At 43.2% G+C, this 20,506-nt stretch overlaps 1 protein-coding gene across 1 annotated transcript; it reads right to left on the bottom strand.

Moving 5' to 3' along the window:
- Nucleotides 1–1,160: 1,160 nt before the first annotated feature.
- Nucleotides 1,161–15,317, bottom strand: LOC310644110 (outer mitochondrial transmembrane helix translocase-like; the record flags this gene model as incomplete). Its single annotated transcript, XM_083368882.1, has 10 exons — nt 1,161–1,281; nt 2,536–2,711; nt 4,023–4,073; nt 4,592–4,681; nt 6,390–6,496; nt 7,584–7,784; nt 9,557–9,677; nt 10,546–10,644; nt 12,944–13,149; nt 15,314–15,317. The coding sequence occupies 10 exons, from the start codon at nt 15,315–15,317 to the stop codon at nt 1,161–1,163; spliced, it is 1,176 nt and encodes a 391-aa protein (XP_083225008.1).
- Between the last annotated feature and the right edge of the window lie 5,189 nt (nt 15,318–20,506).

Raw genomic sequence — 20,506 nt, 5'->3', positions numbered from 1 at the left:
GTCACAAGGCAGCCAACACCAACAAGTTCTAGCTTGTGCATCTAGTACCAAACAAATGATAAGTACCAGAACAACAGTTTCACATCAAAATGTGTTGAGTACCAAATTCAACGAGTTTCAAAGCAGTTGAGTACCAAGGTGCCCCTGTATACGGGCTCTTAGCTGTGGGAATCTAGGACAAGAATATTTTATTTCAGGAATGATTTAAAAGTCCTCTCAAGTAGTAACAGATTGAGAAAAGAGATCAAATAACAACAACAGAAATCCCTGGACATACTTTCAGTTCTTCAATGCTTTACTTATCCATTGGTGCAAAACTTTCGATGGGTGGTTGGGACAGTTGTGAAACACAATTTGCTACAGCTTTGTTGCATGATCTTTTTTTGTTGGAGGAAAGGTAGAGAAAAATGGGGACGGGATTAGATTAGGAAAACCGAGCTAGTTTATGCCCGGTCATTTTCTTTAGTTTGTAGCTGCACAGCTTCCTAAAGAATGGTTTGCTACTCAGACCATAATTAATATCTCAACATAATGGGTTGATATTTTGTATGAGTGGTACTCTTCGCTCTCTTGATTCTTGTGACTTTTTTGTTTACAGGAATGTCCCCCAATGTCGCAGCACTCCAATATCCCCCCCACCGCTCTTCTCAGGCAACATCACGAGATTTTAGAGGTTTCCATCCCCGGCACTTTTGGAGTGCCCTTCAGGTGGTGGAAAACCCACCCTGCATCTCACTTTTTTACTCGTTGAACCATCCCACCACTTGCTTTCTTCAGAAAGTCTTCATTCCTACCCATTCTTCTGAAGCCTTTCCTCTATCATAGGGGTTTTCAAACTTGGCCCTTTGATGACTTGTGGACTTCAACTCCCAGAATTCCTCAGCCAACAGGCCTGGCTGAGGAATTCTGGGAGTTGAAGTCCACAAGTCATCAAAGGGCCAGGTTTGAAGACCCCTGCTCTAATGTTACAACAGAGCAGGGGCGTCCAACCTTGGCCACTCTAAGACCTGTGGACTTCAACTCCCAGAATTCCCCAGCCAGCCATGGAATTCTGGGAGTTGAAGTCCACAGGTCTTAGAGTGGCCAAGGTTGGCCACCCCTGCAGTAGAGCAATTACAGCCAGATTAATCCTGGTTCTCCAGGTTAGGAATCTCCTCCAATCAGTCCAAAGCTGGTTCTGTCAGCGTGGCTGAAGTGGCTCCTCTGGACTCCTTCATCTTCTCCAGGGCGAGCAGCAGGTCAAGCTGAGTAAGTGGCCTGAAGGAATTTTCCTCCAAGTCCCTGGGAAGGAAAGGCTTTCTGTTAGTTTTTTTTCCCCTTCTAGAACTCCTCACTCTTCTTTTCCCTAATTTTAGCTCCTAACTGTGGAAATATTCTCATTCCTTACCAAGTTCATTCCCAAACTGGGATGACAAATACGCCAGGCAGTTGCATGAGGGGAAGATTTATTCTTCGCCCAAGAACAGTGAGAGTAAGCTGTTAGGTGGATAGATGCAAACACCCCCCTCCATCCACGCCAGTTACCCAATACCGTTCTAAGATCATCCCGTATAAGAATTTCCTTCAGGTCTAGCCTTTAGGACAGGTGGCTCAGTGGGTGAGGACGCTGAGCTTGTCAATCAGATGGTCGGCAGTTTGGCGGGTCGAATCCCGAGTGCCGTGTAACAGAGTGAACGCCTGTTACTCGTCCCAGCTTCTGCCAACCTAGCAGTTCGAAAGCACGTAAAAATGCAAGTAGAAAAATAGGGACCACTCCGGTGGGAAGGTAACAGCGTTCCGTGCGCCTTTGGCGTCTAGTCATGCCGGCCACATGACCACGGAGACGTCCTCGGACAAGCGCTGGCTCTTCGGCTTTGAAACGGAGATGAGCACCGGCCCCTAGAGTTGGAAACGACTAGCACGCATGTGCGGGGGAACCTTTACCTTTATCTTCAAGACCTTTGAACACTGAAGAGTAAGGAGTCAACAGCTCTTAAAGGAAGCAAAATGAGACATGGATTCTGAGTCTCATTAAGAGTCTAAAAATGCTCAGATAAAATATTCTAATAGAGGTAGTTCTTGGCTTATGACCACATTTGAGTCCAAAGTTTCTGTTGCTAAGTGAGACAGTTGTTTAAGTGAGTTTCGCCCCATTTTATCGCTCTCCCTGCCACATTTGGCAGTTATTAAGTGAGGAAGACACTTATGAAGTGAAGCTGGCTTCCCCATTGACTTTGCTTGTCAGAAGGTCGCAAAAGGTGATCCGGGACACTGCAACCATCATAAATATGAGTCAGTTGCCAAGCGACGGAATTTTCATCACCTGACCGTGGGGATGCTGCAACGGTCGTAAGTGTGAAGGGCCATGCTAAGTCACTTTTTTCAGCGCTGTTGTAACTTTGAGCGGTCACTAAATCAACTGTTGTAAGTCGAGGGCGACCAGTACGGTATTCTATAAAATGTTCTAATGTTGCCAGAAGGCAGCATCTTCTGGCAACCAAACCCAGGAAGAGTCGGGGGCGAAGGGGGGGGAAAAAAGAGAGAGAGATGACTTACGTCTCCTCCTCACTCCCTCTGCGGTGCAGCAAGCGGACAACCTGCCTCATTTGTTGTTTTCGGACATAATCGCGCACGCGATACGTGGCTGCATCCCGGCACAATTCCCACAGATCGCTGCCCGAGTAACCACGTGTTTTCTCTGCCAGCTCTTTCAGGCTGACGGCATTGCTCGTCTGAGAAAAATCACCAGTAAATGAAACACTCGGGTTTCTTCAACAATTTTGCCCCTACTGTCATCTCACCTTCTTTCAGGCAGCTCAGAGGTGGCTCTGCTTGAAGAGAGGGCATTTATTTATTTTATTTATTTTTATTTATTTTATTACATTTATATACCGCCCTTTCCCGAGGGACTCAGGGCGGTTTACAGGGTAATTAAAAACCAAAAATACAAAAGTTAAAAACCAAATTTAAAAAAGATTAAATTTATCCCTGTATAAATAAAACCCCAATTAAAATAAATTAATCCTCAGCCTGGGCCAGAGAGCTCAAAGAGCCAGGTCTTCAGGCCCCAGTGGAACGAACGGAGGTCGGGGGCAGTCCTCAGCTCCACTGGCAGCTGGTTCCAAAGGGCAGGCGCCCCCACTGAGAAGGCCCTACCCCTGGGTGTTATCCGCCGGCAGTCTTTTACCGGCGGCACCCTGAGCAGACCCTCCCTGTGGGAGCGCACGGGACGAAGGGAACTTGATGCCGGCAGCAGGTGTTCCCTCAGATATCCCGGACCCAAGCCATGTAGGGCTTTATAGGTCATCACCAGCACCTGACAATGAGGACAGTTAAGCAGTGGAACAGATTTGCCTCCAGAAATTGTGGGCGCTCCATCACTGGAGATTTTTAAGAAGAGATTGGACAGTCAATTGTCTGAGACGGTATAGGTTCTCCTGCTTGAGCGGGGGGGGGGGGAGGGCAGGAGAACCCATACCGTTTCAGACAAGTGGCTGTCCAGTCTCTTCTTAAAAACCTCCAGTGATGAAGCACCCACAGCTTCTGAAGGCAAGCTGTTAGGAAGTTTCTCCTTAATTCCAGGTTGCTTCTATTCTGTCAGTTGGAATAGACCAGTTTATTGTGTTCTGTGGAAGCTGTATTATATGCAGGACCAAAGCAAGCTGTGGCTAGGTCCAGAGTTAAAACTAAATGAGGAAGCCATCTCTTCGTGATACCCACCTTATCTCCCAAGCAGTAGGACATAGGAAACAACATCTAATGGGTCTCGCCATAAATCAGAATTGAAAGCTTTGAATGAATTTTTTTAGAATTAAGCCCAGGGCAGCCACATTACAGCCTGAGGAGTACCTATGGGCATCCATTGCGTTTAAAATGTGGGTTTTATTGTGGAAAAGGTTTACATGAATAAACTTAACTTGCAGTTCTGCCTTTGAACCCTATCACTGACGACAGGGAGGTTGACATTGCAGAAGAGCTTTTGTACAGCTCTTTCCTTTAATCACATCTAAATTGAAAACATGCTAAGAAAGCTGGAAACTTACATTTTCTCCAGCAAGAATTAGCTTCAGGATATCTTGTCTTTGCCTTTGGGTCTGTCGGAGCAGAGAATGGGGGTTGAAAACACGATACCAAAGATGACACACACAGAGAAAAAAAGAGATAGCGAAATCTGGTGCCTTTGAATCAGTCTTGACTTTTGGCAACTGCCTGGATAGGTCCCTGCAGTTTTCTTGGCAATTATTTCAGAAATGGTTTGCCAATGCTCCATCCTGGGGCTGAGACAGAGTGACTGGCTCAAGGTCAGCCAGCTGGCTTTGTGCCTAAACACTGTACTAACCTGGCTGCCTCTCTTATTTTTCCTATCTGTGTGGGAGGCATTTAAAATATGAAATGTTCTATATGTTGTTTTCTGTGCGTCTGCAATTATTTTTGAGGCCATCTAGGCCTCCCTGCCACAAACTTTCTGATTTCAGGTACTTTCTCCTTGAAGTACCTAATGGGTTGACTGACTGGCTCTTGCAAAGTCCATATGGGATGTGAGGTCTTACTACCCAGCAGTGTGGATGGATGGAGGAAAGGGTTTGTGGGAAGAGAAGTCACGTCTACTCACAGGTAGTGCAATATGAAAAGTTGTTGGCATTCTCCTCAGGATGGCTGGGTCCACATCTTGAGGCCTATTGGTGGCTCCTAGCACCATTACCTGAAATAGATAGATAGATAGATAGATAGATAGATAGATAGATAGATAGATAGATAGATAGATAGACAGACAGACAGACAGACAGACAGACAGACAGACAGACAGACAGACAGGATACATGGATGATAGAGACAGACAGACAGGATAGATAGACAGACAGGATGGCTAGACAGACAGATAAAGATAGATGATAAATAACTAAGATAGACAGACAGACTCAGACATAAACACCAGAATTGCTGATTGTGTCAACCATCTAAATCTGGTAAATTGACACAAGAAAAAGTGCCATTTTTTCACAGAACATCCACACGTACATATCCTCTAGGACTTTAATTTATGCATTGTTTATTTATTTATTAGAAAAGGTATACAACTACCCTCTGGGTGGCTAATGACAACCTGCAAAAACACAGCAAAATTAAACCTTTGTCAACAAAACAAACAGAATTAAAATAACCATAATGAAATAACCAAAATGTCTTTTATAATCCCACAATGCAAGCTAAACCTATAGGGTTGATTTTCCATTCTTTATTATTATTATTTTTTGCAATACAGTCCATTGGCTATCCAGTTATTTACATTGTGCTGATCACTTAAGAGTATGACTGACTGACTATATGATTCATTTCTAAGATTTCTAGGCGGCTCTGTTCCAAACTATATTTGTGTGTAGGGTTTGTACAGCATATATCATGTTTAAATGTTTAATTGAGGCTTAAGACCGAAAGAAGATTGTAAGGATTTCCTTGGCATGCATTCAGTTTTCCCCATGGCCAGCCAAATTTTCTGAATAGAAGGAATGGAAAAGTACTCCATTATTCATGAGTACTTCATGAGCAAGACCCTTAGAATGAGTTCATGTACTGGAGTAAGTTTTGGATTCTAGGTACGGTTATTACATGGACAAGCAAGCTAAACTTGTCTTCTGTTTTCCTCTAAAGCAGGGGTCCCCAACCCCCAGTCCATGGACCAGTACCAGGCCGCGGCATGCCTGCAACCAGTCTGCACAAACAAGCAAAGCCGCATCGACGGGATGCAGGCAGCACACAAAACCACGCACCCTCCGGTCCGCGGAAAAACCTCTCTCCATGGAACCGGTCCCTGGTGCCCAAAAGGTTGGGGACCTCTGCTCTAAAGGACAGTATGATGATTTCTCACAATCCTGAGTGAAGGAAACCTGTGTAAGCTCTACATAGATTGAATACAAGTCTAGCCCACACCTGCCCAGTAAATTTCCAGAAGAGAGTTCCTGATCTGTTTGTTGGTAAGGACAATTCCGATCTGCTCTACCATGGTGTCCTTTGCTTCTTCCAAAGAGCTGAAAGTGACATCTGCCCTTTAATGGCTGCCCACAACCAGTTTAGATCTCATGTTCGCCATAAATCTTGCCTTAACCATCACAAGGGCTGGGGCTACATAAAGACTAAGTTTAAACCAAATTGAGCTCATTTTGGCTTAGTGTGTTGCACGCACCAGATCACTGCTACCATCGTCATGTGTTTTCTAATGTTAACCTTCAAGTGACCGTGTAGTTTTATTTGTGATGTTTTAACGTTTTCTTTTTTCAGCATGCTTCTTGAACATAATGTGCAAATCACGGAAATACACGGAACTATTGCTCTGGTGGAAGAATGAATGGTCCATATTTTTAACGCTGGCTTGGACTCAATTTGTATTAATGGATCTAAGGGCCAAGCTTTACCTGGCAGTCAGACGCCGTCTGCAGCCCATCCCAAAGACTCATGAATTCTGCTTTCATCATAGCTGTGGCTTCATGATCAGTTCTGGAGCGGTTCCTCAAGAAGGCATCTGCCAGAAATGGGTAGGACATTAAAAGAATAGTTTAGCCAAGTGGAATGTCTGCTTTTCTCCAGATTTTAGCCTGTTTTGTTCAGCAACTTTTGCTTTCTCTTTCACCCCATTCTAAATCAGTAGCAAAATTCAGTGGAAATGAGGTTTTTCCAAAGACTGAGCCATTGTTTCTTACAGTATGATCTTGTGGGCTGTTCCCTGACACCACTGGATGACCTCACCAGGGCTCGTTGCCTTGGAAGAGTAAGGAAGATTCTCAGGGATGACTCACACCCTGGACGGTATCTCTTTACTCTCCTACCATCCGGTAGGAGATATAGGAATATAGCCAGCCGTACCAACAGGCTGAAAATTAGCTTTTATCCGTGGGCTGTTAGGCTTTTAAATGGGACATAATCTTATGCAGAATTGACTTGGGAGGCCGGTGTGTAATGTAGTTGGTTCACATGGTGTGGTGGGATGGAGGGTTTGTTGTCACTGTGTGTTGGGGGGAGAGAGCACGGGGGGAGGCTCAGCTAATCTCAATGTACACATGTTGTACTTTGACAATAAAGGTTTATTATATTATTATTATTCTACCTTCTCTTAAAGGGTACTGACACTAAGGATGACAGAAGACAAATCCACAGGTTTGTTTTTCAAAACCTAGGATTTAAACATTCACCCTCCCCTCCCCCCCTTGGGATCTTTCAGGAAGAAGAGAAGAATAGAATGTTAATAGAATATCATGGATATATTACAAAATGGCACAAGCAATAAGGTGGCCATTCCTAAACATCTCAGTTTTCTTTTAAAATAAAAGGCAAGTAAGTATTGCTAAAATATGAGTGATTTGTCCAAGCATTTATTAAAAGTCTGATTCCCTACCCATCAATGCCCCATATCACTCCTTTTTTGCTCTTGGAATAGTTTTCTGTTTTAATAAAAGCCTACTTAATGGAAGGACAGGAAGAAAGACCTACGCAGAAAACCAGGGGTTCAATGCAATATTCCAAAGGGTACATTTTTTAAAATCAAAGCCAGTAATGACGAAAGAACATTAAATTACAGTATGTGGTACAAGAACCACAGGCTGAGAGCGTACCTATTTCATCAATGAAAATGATGCAGGGTTGGATTTTGATTGCCAGAGAAAAAACAGCAGCTGTGAGTTTCTGTGACTCTCCATACCATTTGTCCATCAGGGTGGATGCTTGAAGGTTGATGAACCTGCAGCTGGATGCCTGGGCCATTGCTTTGGCAAGAAGAGTCTTGCCACATCCTGGAGGTCCATACAGTAAGACACCTAAATAAAAGGGAAAGTCATAAGCCCATATGGTTTTCCTCTCACCCAGCTCCTAATGAAGTGTGGGGGCCTGTCGGGATTCTGATTTAAAGGCTAAACAGCTTGTGTAAGGATGTAATGTGGATGATGCAGTAATAGGAATGACTCAGCAGATGTGTGTATCCCTTTAAGAGTCTGAGTATAAAAGGGAACTTTTTTTGCTAGAGTCTTTCTCTCTCATCCATTTGACTGCTGTAATTGCAGTGTATTGGAGTTTGCTGTTTCACCACATGTATGTATTTTATTTCTAGTGTATATTTGTAGATATAATGTAATATATCCGGACGGCCCCCGACCTTCGCTCCTTCCGAAGCAATCTAAAAACTTATTTATTTGAACAATCCGGCCTGGTCTGATGGGGTTGGGGTTTGGATTTGGTTTTAACATTGTTTTAATCATCGTTTTATATTGGGCATAATTATTTAATTCTTTTTTAACTTTTGTATGTATATTTCGATATTTATTGCCCTGTACACCGCCCTGAGTCCTTCGGGAGAAGGGCGGTATAAAAATTTAATAAATATAAATATAATATAAACCAACATTTAATTACAAATCACTGGGTACTGCATTTACTCCTGGGTTACCTCAGTGCAATAAGACTGTGCATGCTCTGACAGAACCCTTGTTCCGATTCAGGAAAAGAGTGTGACCCCGCCTTCAGATTTTCCTGGTCCAGAGGAACAATTGTCCCAAGCTCGATATCTGGATGCAGGTCCATTTGAAATGGTCAAATGAAAAGAAATATTAGGGGGTGACTTGAGAGCAACCTTTCAATAGTTGAGGGACTGTCACAGAGAAGAGGGCGTCAACCTGTTCTCCAAAGCACCTGAGGGAAGGACAAGAAGTAATGGATGGAAGCTTATGAAGGAGTTTATCAATGGAAGGTTATCAATTCGAACTACAACTAAGGAGAAATTTTCTGACAGAAAAATTAAATCAGTGGCGTGGGTGCTCCATCACTGGAGATTTTCAAGATGAGATTGGTCAGGTATTTGTTCCGAAATGGTAGAGGGTCTTCTGCTCGAGCAGGGGGTTGGACTAGAAGACCTCTAAGATCCCTTCCAACTGTTATTCTGTTCTGCCACTCAGTACTTGAAATAATCAGATGGATCAACACTTTACATTTAATACCTCAGGACCAAGTCAGTCAATGTACAAAATGAAATACCTAAGTATTACAGTAGCCCTAGTCGTCCACTTACAGCCATTCGTTTAATCAACGTTCAAAGTTACAACAGCACAGCAAACAGTGACTTATGACCGGTTCTCCTACTTATGACCATTGCACCCCACAGTCACATGATCAAACTTCGGGTGCTTGTCAATCAGCAAGTATTTATGATGGTTAGAGTGTCCTGGGGTTGGATTGGACTGTCATTTGCAGCCTTCCTAGGTAGCTTCTGACAAACAACAATGGAGGAAGCCGGGTTTGCTTAACGGCCATGTAATTCACTTAACAACTATGGCAAAGGATCATAAAATGAGGCACGACTAAATAACTGCCTTGCTTAGCAACTGAAGTTTTGGACTCAGCTTGGTCATAAGTCAAGGCCTGCCTGTATGTGGGGCCCTTCCTAAATGCTTCTGTTTATTTGTCTGTTGACATCTATAGAGAACAAAATAAAAATTACATTGACATGGGATAAACAGAAGCTGGAGGCCAGGGCCTGAAATGACCAGTCTGCCTCTGGACCTTTCAGGCCTCTAAAATGAAGACTTGCCAAGGATACCTTTTGGAGGCTGGCAGAGCTTGGAGTGCTCAAACAAGTGTGTCTGTTGTAATGGTAGGATTACGGTGTCTCTAAGTTCACTGACCAGCTCATCTAGGCCTGCGACATCGTTCCACGTGACCTGCAAATTGGACAAGTTTGTGGAGGGCTGAAATGAAAAAGAGGTTCTGAACTGTTTAGTAAGAGCAGCTGGATTCCAAACTTGGCCAAGTCCAACTTTTGGACTTCAAATGTACTTGCCGTTCTTCCTTCCTTCCTTCCTTCCTTCCTTCCTTCCTTCCTTCCTTCCTTCCTTCCTTCCTTCCTTCCTTCCCTCCCTCTGACTTTTTCTCTCCGTGAATATTTAAATCCATGTTGAAGGCTACCTCAATGGGAAAGTCTGATTTGGAGTAAGCAGAGGTAATTTTATTGTTGATTGTGAATTATTCTTCAAATCATTTTCAGTTTGATAAATATAGTATTCATACACTCTCTGAATAATAAATCAGATTGTCACTCCCACCCTCTTTTAAAAGATAAGATGAAAACAGAGGTGTCCATAGGATGGGTTCAAAAAGTGAAATTTCCTCCACATTCTGTGGACACCTCTTTAAAAGAGAGAGAGATGGATGAGCATCATGGAAATTCTGCCTTTCCCACATCACTTTAGACATGGATATCAGGTCAATGGGCTACTGTCAGGACCACCAACTCTCTTCAGGTCACCATTTGGTCCTCTGGACTCTGGGCCTCTGATCTGAGATCCAGTCCTAGACCACATTGATGGCAAGCCAATCAAAATCCAGCATGGATAGAGCTTCCCTTTGTCTCTCCTTTAAGTAGACTTTTCATGCTATTGCCAGCATCCCTTTGAGTTTGCTCAGCTGCCAATCAAGGGCTAAATTGCTCTTTCCAGTTGCCCAGCTAACTGCAGATAGAATCACAAGTCACAGTTGATGCAGGGACAAGGGAAGCAACAGCCCCCCTTCACCCCCTGCCCCCCTGCTTACCTTTATGTCCCTGGGAACCACCAAATGAGCAACAATGTTCATCTCATGCTCTGAGAGCTTCATCTTTTCTATTCCAATCTGCTTCATCAGGTCTTCTGCCTGTCCAAAGAGATTAAAAGGGGGGGGAGTAAATTCAGGTGTATAATTTAGCTTAACATGGCACTTTCATTTTAATGAGCTATAGTTCCTGACTTGTACTTAACTATATTCAGCACAGGTGCCCAGTACGGCTTCAGAAAATGATTGTGGGTCTTCATAATAATGAGCCCAAAAGAAATGTAATTAAAACCGGTCTATTGAATTCTAGATGGTCACTGAGAAGCTTTTTCAGCAGCATCAAACAGAAAATGAGAACCCAGCACAATTTTTTTAAGGACGGACCACTCAGAGTACTTATAATCACTGTTAAAAAGATCAAGAGCCTCTTTGTAATTTTTTTTCTTTTTTCTTATCTATTCACTAGTATAGAAACTTGAATTTAACCTGACATTTCCTTAAATATTTTTTTTCTTCTAAACTCTTGCATTACTTTTTTATATTGCGTTTTCCATTTTCAGCCACTTTATCGTGTTTCATAAACTTTGACCTAATTTTATTATAAGTGAGCAATCATATTTCATTGATGTATCATAAGTGCGTGGACATGAACATATTAAAAAAACTGTAATGAAAGAATGAAGAATTGTATGCTCAACATTTGCTTTGGTTCTCTATCTAGTGGAAAATACACATGTATCTGGATTGACCTGCTGTATTCTTGGTGATTTCTTTTTTTTGGGTGGTTTTCTTCTAGAATACAAGGGACGCGGTGGCTCAGCGGGTTAGGATGCTGAGCTTGTCGATCAGAAGATCAGCAGTTTGGCGGGTCGAATCCCGAGTGCCGCGTAACAGAGTGAGCGCCTGTTACTCGTCCCAGCTTCTGCCAACCTAGCAGTTCGAAAGCACGTAAAAATGCAAGTAGAAAACTAGGGACCACTACGGTGGGAAGGTAACAGCGTTCCGTGCGCCTTTGGCGTCTAGTCATGCCGGCCACGTGACCACGGAGACATCCTCGGACAAGCGCTGGCTCTTCAGCTTTGAAACGGAGATGAGCACCGGCCCCTAGAGTCGGAAACGACTAGCACACATGTGCAGGGGAACCTTTACCTTTACTTTACTTTTTTTTAAAACTTTTATTAAATTTGTATACCGCCCTTCTCCCGAAGGATTTTAAGAATACAATTTACAAGATGCAATGTAAGGTCTGCAACAGGAAAGCATACCCATGGAATGGAATCTATGAATGACTTTGGGGAAAGGGGGGAAGAGTCAAGAAACCAATCAGAAAATAGAGGTGAGGCCCACAGTCCCTTAACAGTCAGAAAAAGAAACTTAGGAAGCACCCTCCCTATTGAAGCAAGCACTTAAAAATGGAGGTGGGAAATTTGAGTCCTCAGAGTTACATAATTTTGTGGTCTTGTTAAAAATTTCTTTAAATATGCATATGTATATGGAGAGAGAGAGAGAGAGAGAGAGAGAGAGAGAGAGAGAGAGAGAGAGAGTGTCCAACTTGTTTTTAGTTTCTATCATATACAGTATATTATGTGTAGATGAGTTTTCCCCAGCCCGACCCAACAGTCTAGCCAAATTGCTTGGAAATTTGTGGAACTGTCAGCTCAATGCTTCTAAATATATCTATCTGGAGAAGGCTATTGTAGAAAGCTTAAATGCATGACAGGAAGACTGTGACAATTATTTCCTGCAGGCAAATGTTCAATTGTTTTTTATCACCACATCTAGAATAACACAAATGAGGAATGCCCATTATTAGAGATGTTCTAAACCAGGGGGTCTTCAAATTTGGCCCTTTTATGGCCATAAAAGGGCCAAGTTTGAAGACCCCTGTTTTAAACTGTTTTCTCGTGTGCAATAAGGGTTGAAACAAACATTATCTCCTAGCAGGATATCCATTAATTTCTGAAGCTGAGTCCTTTGCTAGGTCTTGAAATTATTGGCAATTCCGTATGCAGTTTTGTTATGCAATATCTCTCAGCATCTCTACTCTTCTGACTCTGACAAAGCTAAACATGTCCCACCCTTCTCTCTTCCCATACGTACCAAGCTCCCAACTTTTCAACTGAGCTTCATCTCAGCTGTCACTATCTGTGACTCAATGTAGACTATAATAGTTGAGCCAATCCAATTCCCTGGTCTTCAGTAGGTTGTTTTATGCTTCTGGCACCCATCACAATGTTTTTATTTCTACTTTTTTTTTTAAAAAAAGAAAGGCAACTGAGGACACAGCAAATGAGAAAGAGCTAAGAAGGACCACTTGTCAAAAATATGTCAAAAACATTATTAAACAGTGGCTTAATTTTAACTATGGGAACCCAGCCACAAACATACTTGTAGTACCTACTCTTTTCTTCAACTGGATTCTTTGCTTCTGGGCAGGGTCTAAGGCATCTGAGACCCACTTTATACTGAAGTAGGTGGTAGCTCCAAAAACAGCCACACGGAGAAGAACAAGACATACTTCATTACGTGTTAGAGGACGAGTCAAGAAGTCCTTGGACAGTTCCCCCAGCAATATCTCCAAAGTGTTTCTAGTTCCCAAACTGGAACCTAAATTAAAAAGTGAAATTGTATGGAGACAGGAGAGATTAGAATGTAAAGATAAATTCCTGAAGCCATTGCACCAGCATTTAGTACTGCTGTTGAATTATAAAATATATGAAATAAAAATCTGTCAAATATAAAATTAGTGCAGGTCTGTATATAAAGTACTTTGGATCATGCAATATAGATTCTTCAATTATATCTTTGCCAATAATTCACTTAGTCTCATGCTATAACATCAGGAGAATGAATAATAGCTCACCAATAGAGTGTATATGTTATCTGGAAATAAAATTCCAGATTACACTCTTAGAATGTCCAAATAAGATTTGGATTTCCTGTCTAAAATCTTGGAGGGTCATAGTCAGTCACTAAAATTGAGCTAGATATAGTTTGCTCTATGTAAGGTAGTCCCAACTGTTTAGGTTATCACAATACTACAAAGTAACTATGTTGGTTTGATTTGTAAGACATACTAAGCCATAAAGTAGCCAACCATATTCTAGCCTAATATGTTGAACCAGTTTAGATTTCTAATTGTGGTTATGTAAAGATTATGCCATCACATCATCACCATCACGATCAATCATCATTTTATAGTCTGCTGATTTCCTAAGGACTCTCAGGAGTCTACAGATGAAATGAGTAAACAAATACAAATCCTAATGAAACACAATGTTAAAGTAACCAAATCAAATTATAATTGTTAGTTATAGCATATCGAATCTATGGGTCCCCATATATTATGCTTTCCCAGCACGATGCTAGGTGGAGACGTTGGTTTGTATTATTCTAAAATAATATAAATATAAATTCTAAAATAGCTCTCCTGGCAGAGGGTCAGGAGAACTGCAATTAAAACAGAGAAAATGGGGCTGGGGAATCTGATCTACATCAACATCAAACATGGGCTTTTGGCTCAAGAAATAGAAGTGCTGATTTAAATAAATAAGATTAATATGACATTGGGAACATTTTTGAATATGTGGAAGATATACACATGGATTATTTTTATAATTGCACTTCAGACCTACCGGTAAGCCAGCCAAGGTTGGACAGTTGACAAGCCCTGTCTTAAATGAGGGTATGAATGCTCTCTGTTCTCTGACTTTGTAACATTCAGAATAATAATTGAATGCCTCCATTTTGCTATCCACCTTTGAATTTATTTTATCAAATGGTAGCTGAAGCAGCTAGTTGACTTTGGGTCAGTCACACTCTTTCTCAGCCCAACCCACCTCATAGGGTTGTTGCTGTGGGGAAAATAGGGGGAGGAAGGCATGTTAGATATGTTCGCCACCTTGAGTTATTTGTTAAAATAATAAAGGCAGAATACAAATAAATAAACCTCCAATGTCTGCACCAGGAAACCGTACTATCCCTGAGCCATGTTGTGACTTATTCAGCGTTGGCTTTAATGTGTTGTGTGAACCAGTGGCGTAGCGTGGGTTGTCAAGCACCCGGGGCAAGGCAAGGAATTTGCGCCCCCTAACCCGTGGATTTTAGCACTCGAGTCTCTTCCACTAGATTAGTTAAAGAAACCCTTACCTCCTAAGCACATGTATTGTTTGTTATGAAAATACTGATGGAATTAAAGTAAAATGCATCTAATGCACCCACCCCAGATGTTGTGGCCGGTGCGGCCGGCCCCCCCTGCACCCCCCATGCTACGCCACTGGTGTGAACCGAATACAGAAGCTTTCAAATCAGGTCGTACTCTTGTTGCAATAAACAGAGAAGCTGCTTGTGGCTTATGTAAAAAAAATAAATCAATAAAAAACACATAGTGGTTTAGCATAGTCTGGAATCCACATAAGCAGCATTACAGTATACTACCCCGTGACCTCCAAAAAGGGACATCCTCGGAGGAAAGGAAAGGGGGATTCGAAGACAAGGCATCCTGTTTTAATGGAAATTTCGGGGGGGGGGTGTTTGGGGGGGGCGGGTGCAATCTTGTGGCGAATTGGGAGGGACCGATTAAGGTCAATAATCCCGGGGGACCCGCTGCTTTGGACCCCTAGATTATTGGCCTTAATCTGTCCCTCCCAGTTCGCTACAAGATCGCGCATGCGGAATCGGCGGGAGCACGGCCGGGCTTCGGTTGCTGACCATGGTGCTGAAAAGGGCTGCGGCCAAATAAAAAAAAAAGAAAAATGCTTTTGAGACTCACCCATCCGTCGCTCTCGCCGCCTCTCCAGCCGGCTAAACTCCTCGCGTAGAAACAAGAGCCGTGGAAAAATCCTTCCGACTTCACTGCTCCTGACCTCTTCTGCGCATGTTTTTGGGGGGCTTGAAATCAAACGGCTGCCTGCCTATGAATGGAACAAGCCTGGTAAGGCTAGAGCCGAGCTTTGCTTTGGGGTTTGAACAAGCACCCCAGTTTTAAGAAACAAAACATCATTGTTCAAATCGAAATTCAGCCCAGGGGTTTAAATTTCCCTCTGTGGACTGCTTATCCGAGTACTCAGAAAATGCCTAGGCTAGTGTGTACGTAGGTGTTTGGGAAATTCCTAACAAGGCATGTCTATTCATGTTAATTCAGAAGGAAGAACAGAATCCAGTAGGATTTACTCCCAACTTCTTGGCTAAAGATATCTTAGTTGAGGAACATTACACGCTGAAGCAACTTTTGTCAAGTTCAGTGGGCTTTTAACGCCAGGTATCACAAGAGAATCCTATCTGTATTGTACAGATAGTCTTGAAGGTTGAAATCTTATTTATCTGAGAATATGTGCCACTGGGGACACGGTGGCTCAGTGGGTTAGGATGCTGAGCTTGTCAATCAGAAGGTCGGCAGTTTGGCGGGTCAAATCCCGAGTGCCGCGTAACAGTGAGAGCCTGTTACTCGTCCCAGCTTCTCCCAACCTAGCAGTTCGAAAGCACGTAAAAATGCAAGTAGAAAAATAGGGACCACTACGGTGGAAGGTAAGAGCGTTCCATGCGCCTTTGGCGTCTAGTCATGCCAGCCACATGACCACGGAGACGTCCTCGGACAAGCGCTGGCTCTTTGGCTTTGAAACGGAGATGAGCACCAGCCCCTAGAGTCGGAAACGACTAGCACGCATGTGCGGGGGAACCTTTACCTTTAAGAATACAATTTACAAGATGCAATGTAAGGTCTGCAACAGGAAAGCATACCCATGGAATGGAATCTATGAATGACTTTGGGGAAAGAGGGGAAGAGTCAAGAAACCAATCAGAAAATAGAGGTGAGGCCCACAGTCCCTTAACAGTCAGAAAAAGAAACTTAGGAAGCACCCTCCCTATTGAAGCAAGCACTTAAAAATGGAGGTGGGAAATTTGAGTCCTCAGAGTTACATAATTTTGTGGTCTTGTTAAAAATTTCTTTAAATATGCATATGTCTATGGAGAGAGAGAGAGAGAGAGAGAGAGAGAGAGAAAGTCCAACTTGTTTCCATTTACATATATGTGCCACTGAACCAGACAGAATTTAAGTAAACACATTATTTAATTCAGTTGACAATATCTTGCAGATTAATTTGAGATCCTGTGAGGGAAAACCCCAGTATCTACCATGTAGAGAGAATGCTTTGAGATAAAAGTATATTTCTTTAGGCTTAACAGTTCCTTATCTTCTTTTTTTAGGGTTATCAGACTTGAGTTTCAAGAATCAAGATGACTAAATGGCAGAAACATGAGAGTATTTTTTTAAAAAATTTCTATGTTGCTACTTAATGGTTGCCTGAGTTTTTGAAATCTGGCTTTGCACATTAGTTGACACTTTTTTGTTTTTTGTTTTAAAGGGTTTACTGTCAGCATTTCTGCTTTCACAGTCATATAATTTCCAGTTGAGTAATCCAGATTAATAATCACCCTGGCCTAAGAAATTAAATTACTCTAGAATAAGTTTTTGGATATGACTGCTTTGTCATTTGTTTTAAAATTCTAATGTGATGTAGTGAAGTTGGAGTTTCTGTCTGCATTTTTCAAAAGTAGCTGCCATCATGCAAACAAACTCCCTGTCCAATGTGCATTCAGACACTCACTCATTACACTCACAGGCAACCAAGCTGGTATTAGAGTTGCGTGTGATAATGGAGCCACACCCTTCATCCCAAGGCTTTTAACTTAAAAAAGCAAATGGTGCTGGTTGTTACCTTTAAAGCCTTATATATCTTGGGACTAGATTCATTGAGAGACTGCATTTTTCCAAGTCTCTACATATCCAATTTGGTCTAGCAGATTGGGCATGCTGCAGATCCCTTCAGCAAAGAGTATTGGCTGTCAGGGATAAAAAAAATGGCCCTTTTCTGCACTCTTCCATTTTTAGAGAATTGTCCCTCTGAACAGACAGTGCCTCCACACTGTATATATAACTTATTTCAAACATTCTATTGAATTGGAAAGAGTACAAAAATGAAATGTAAATGTCAGGAAAGATAAATAATTGAAAGGTGTGACTATTAGGTATAACACACATTCATAGGTACGTGAAATGAAATTGAAGCACTGCCTCTTTAATTATACACAAGAAAGGTGAAGGATGGGGCTTCAATTGCATGGTCATAGCTACCATCTTGACTTTTTTGACCGAAAGAGAGAGAGGCCTGCCTTCATTTCTTGTAGCTTTGACAAATCATTATTTTAACAAATTCCATACAATCTGGTCATTTAGCTCATAATACACTCACCCACCACAATACATGAAATATTCTGTAGAAATATTAAATCTGGGTTCATTGATTGTATTAAGTCATGCCTTATTTATCCACATTTTATTCTTTAATTTACAATTGCCTAAGCTTACACGCTGAGCCAAAATCAAACAAGCCACAATTGCATGTATATGTTAGGGATCCCTGTTCAAATTGGCAATGAACAGAAGCTGATGCAAATTCTAGAGACAAAATTGTAAATTTGCAAATCTGATTGTCCACCCACAATATTTACTGTTTTATTTTAAATCCCTAGATATTTCCATTTAATCAAAAACAGATGTCCTGCTCATGTTGGATCATGTGGTGAGGTTGCTTCAATTTCTGCTCGCTGATTGAAACAGAATTTGAGTGATGCCTACCCTAAATTCTGAAAGTGGATTAATAAAACAAAACAAATGTGAACAAATCTGTAGGGTCCTTGTATTTCTTACAGATGTTTCATTACCCAACTAGGTAACCTCATCAGTGCATGTTACAAAATGTTACAAACTTAATTATTTGCAGAAGCAAACGACACGCATAGCAAACCAGATCGCAGAAACAATGACAAGGCTGCCTATGATCCATCTTATAAAGCCTATCGTAGCTTGACTAGGTGCCTGATATTATCTAGTCGGTAATGAACCTTCTGCAAAAGCCAACAACCAGGCACCAAGGACCTCACAGTCCAACCTTGATCTACAAATATTCTCTTGTGGTGATAAAGTCTTCAACATTTGCAGAAGAAAAAGTGGTTTAAGCTTTGCTACTGTGGAAGAGTAATAGTGCCCCAGTCTTGTTCTCATCAAACAGCCCAAGTAACCTCGGGAAGACAAACTCCAGCATTAGGTTTCCTTTTCCCCACAAACCGAAACCCGGCGCATGCTCAGAACAGCCACCACGGAAAAAGCGCCTTTTTGGAACAACGGGCGCATTCGTCAGGCACACGCTTCTGCGCTTTCCTTTCGCTCATGAATGGACCGTACCACTGAAGAGAGGTTCGGAAGAAGACAGACTAATCTGTAGGGTTAGTCGCACATCCTTATTAAAATAAATCCAAGGAAAGAAAAAATAAAATAAAATAAGTCCTCCTCTTATGGGAGGCCGGTGCAGCTGCTTCGAGTAGGATTCTTCTGCCTGGCCCCCACGATGTGGTAAGACTTGGACGGCTCCAAACGGAGGCGGGCACCGAACGCGAGCCCTCCACCAATAGCAGAGCACTCCTTGGTGGAGTGGCGGGAGCCGCGCCTAATGAGGGGCAGGAGGAGAGGCGCGAAGATGCGGCTCGCGCTCGAGGCGCGGCGCGGCGTGAGTCCGTGGGCCTGTTTCGTCAGCGTGGCCGCTTCTTCCCTCGCTGAGGGCAATTGGGTCCCGAGCCGGGCGTGAGGAGCGGCCTTTGAGGACTCAAGCCGACGGCGCGGGTGGCTGATTCGTCTCGGGGAGTGGAGACCTAAAGGGCCTTCGCGTGTCTACTCGGAAGAAAGCCCCGCTGAAGTTGCTGGAGGCAACGCCCAGGTAAGTTGTGGGTGGAGACTGGACAGCCATTGAATCGGGATGGTGTAAGGCAGAGGTGTCCAACTTTTTTGGCAGCTTTTTGAGATTTGTGGACTTCAGCTCCCAGAATTCCCCAGCCAGCATGGCTAGCTGGGAAATTCTGGGAGTTGGAAGTCCACAGTTTATTTATTTATTTGTTTGTTTGTTTGTTTGTTTATTTGTTTGTTTGTTTTTATAAACCGCCCTTCTCCTGAGGGACTCGGGGCGGTGTACAGAGTAAGTTAGATATACAGATTGAAACAATACTGAAAAACAATAGTCAAAACAAACTGGGACCCCAATTAGAGCTATCAGGCCAGGCCGGACTGCTGGAACAGGTAAGTTTTTAAGTCGCGCCGGAAGGTGCGGAGGTCGGGGGCCGTCCGGATTTCGGTTGGCAAGCAGTTCCAGAGGGCTGGCACACCCACTGAGAATGCCCTCCCCCTGGGGGCCACCAGCCGACATTCCTTGAGCGGTGGCACCCTGAGGAGGCCCTCTCTGTGGGAGCGCACAGGACGGTGGGGTGTTGACGTTGGCAGAAGGTGCTCCCGTAGGTAGTCCGGACCCACGCCATGTAGGGCTTTGTATGTCATTGTTAGCACCTTGAATTTCACTCGGAAGGCAACCGGAAGCCAGTGCAGCACACGGAGGAGAGGTGTGATATGGGAGTATCGGGAGGCCCCCAAAAGTGTCTGTGCCGCTGCACTTTGCACCAGTTGAAGCTTCCGAGTGGATCTCAAGGGCAGCCCCATGTAGAGAGCGTTACAGTAGTCTAGGCGAGAGGTCACAAGGGCATGGGTGACTGTACGTAAGGCATCCAGGACCAGATAGGGTCGTAGTTGGCGCACTAGTCGAACCCGGGAGAAGGCCCCCTTGGTCACAGCTCCTATGTGATCTTCCAGGGATAGCTGTGAGTCTACGAGGACACCCAGGTTGCGGGCCCTATCAACAGGGGATAGTAACTCACCCCCGATGTTAAGGGGTGGGATGCTCTGAGTATCCTGGCTTGCCGGTACGTACAGCCATTCAGTCTTGTCCGGGTTCAGTTGAAGCCTGTTCCTCCCCATCCATTCCCAGACCGCTTTCAGGCAGCGGGACATCACGTCGAGGGCATCACTGATGCTGTTTGGAGTTGAGATGAAAAGCTGGGTGTCATCAGCATACTGATGGTA

This window comes from Vipera ursinii (assembly GCF_947247035.1).
Source record: "Vipera ursinii genome assembly, chromosome: 8".
Taxonomy (NCBI): Eukaryota; Metazoa; Chordata; class Lepidosauria; order Squamata; family Viperidae; genus Vipera; species Vipera ursinii.
This window is presented reverse-complemented; position numbering and strand designations above follow the sequence as displayed.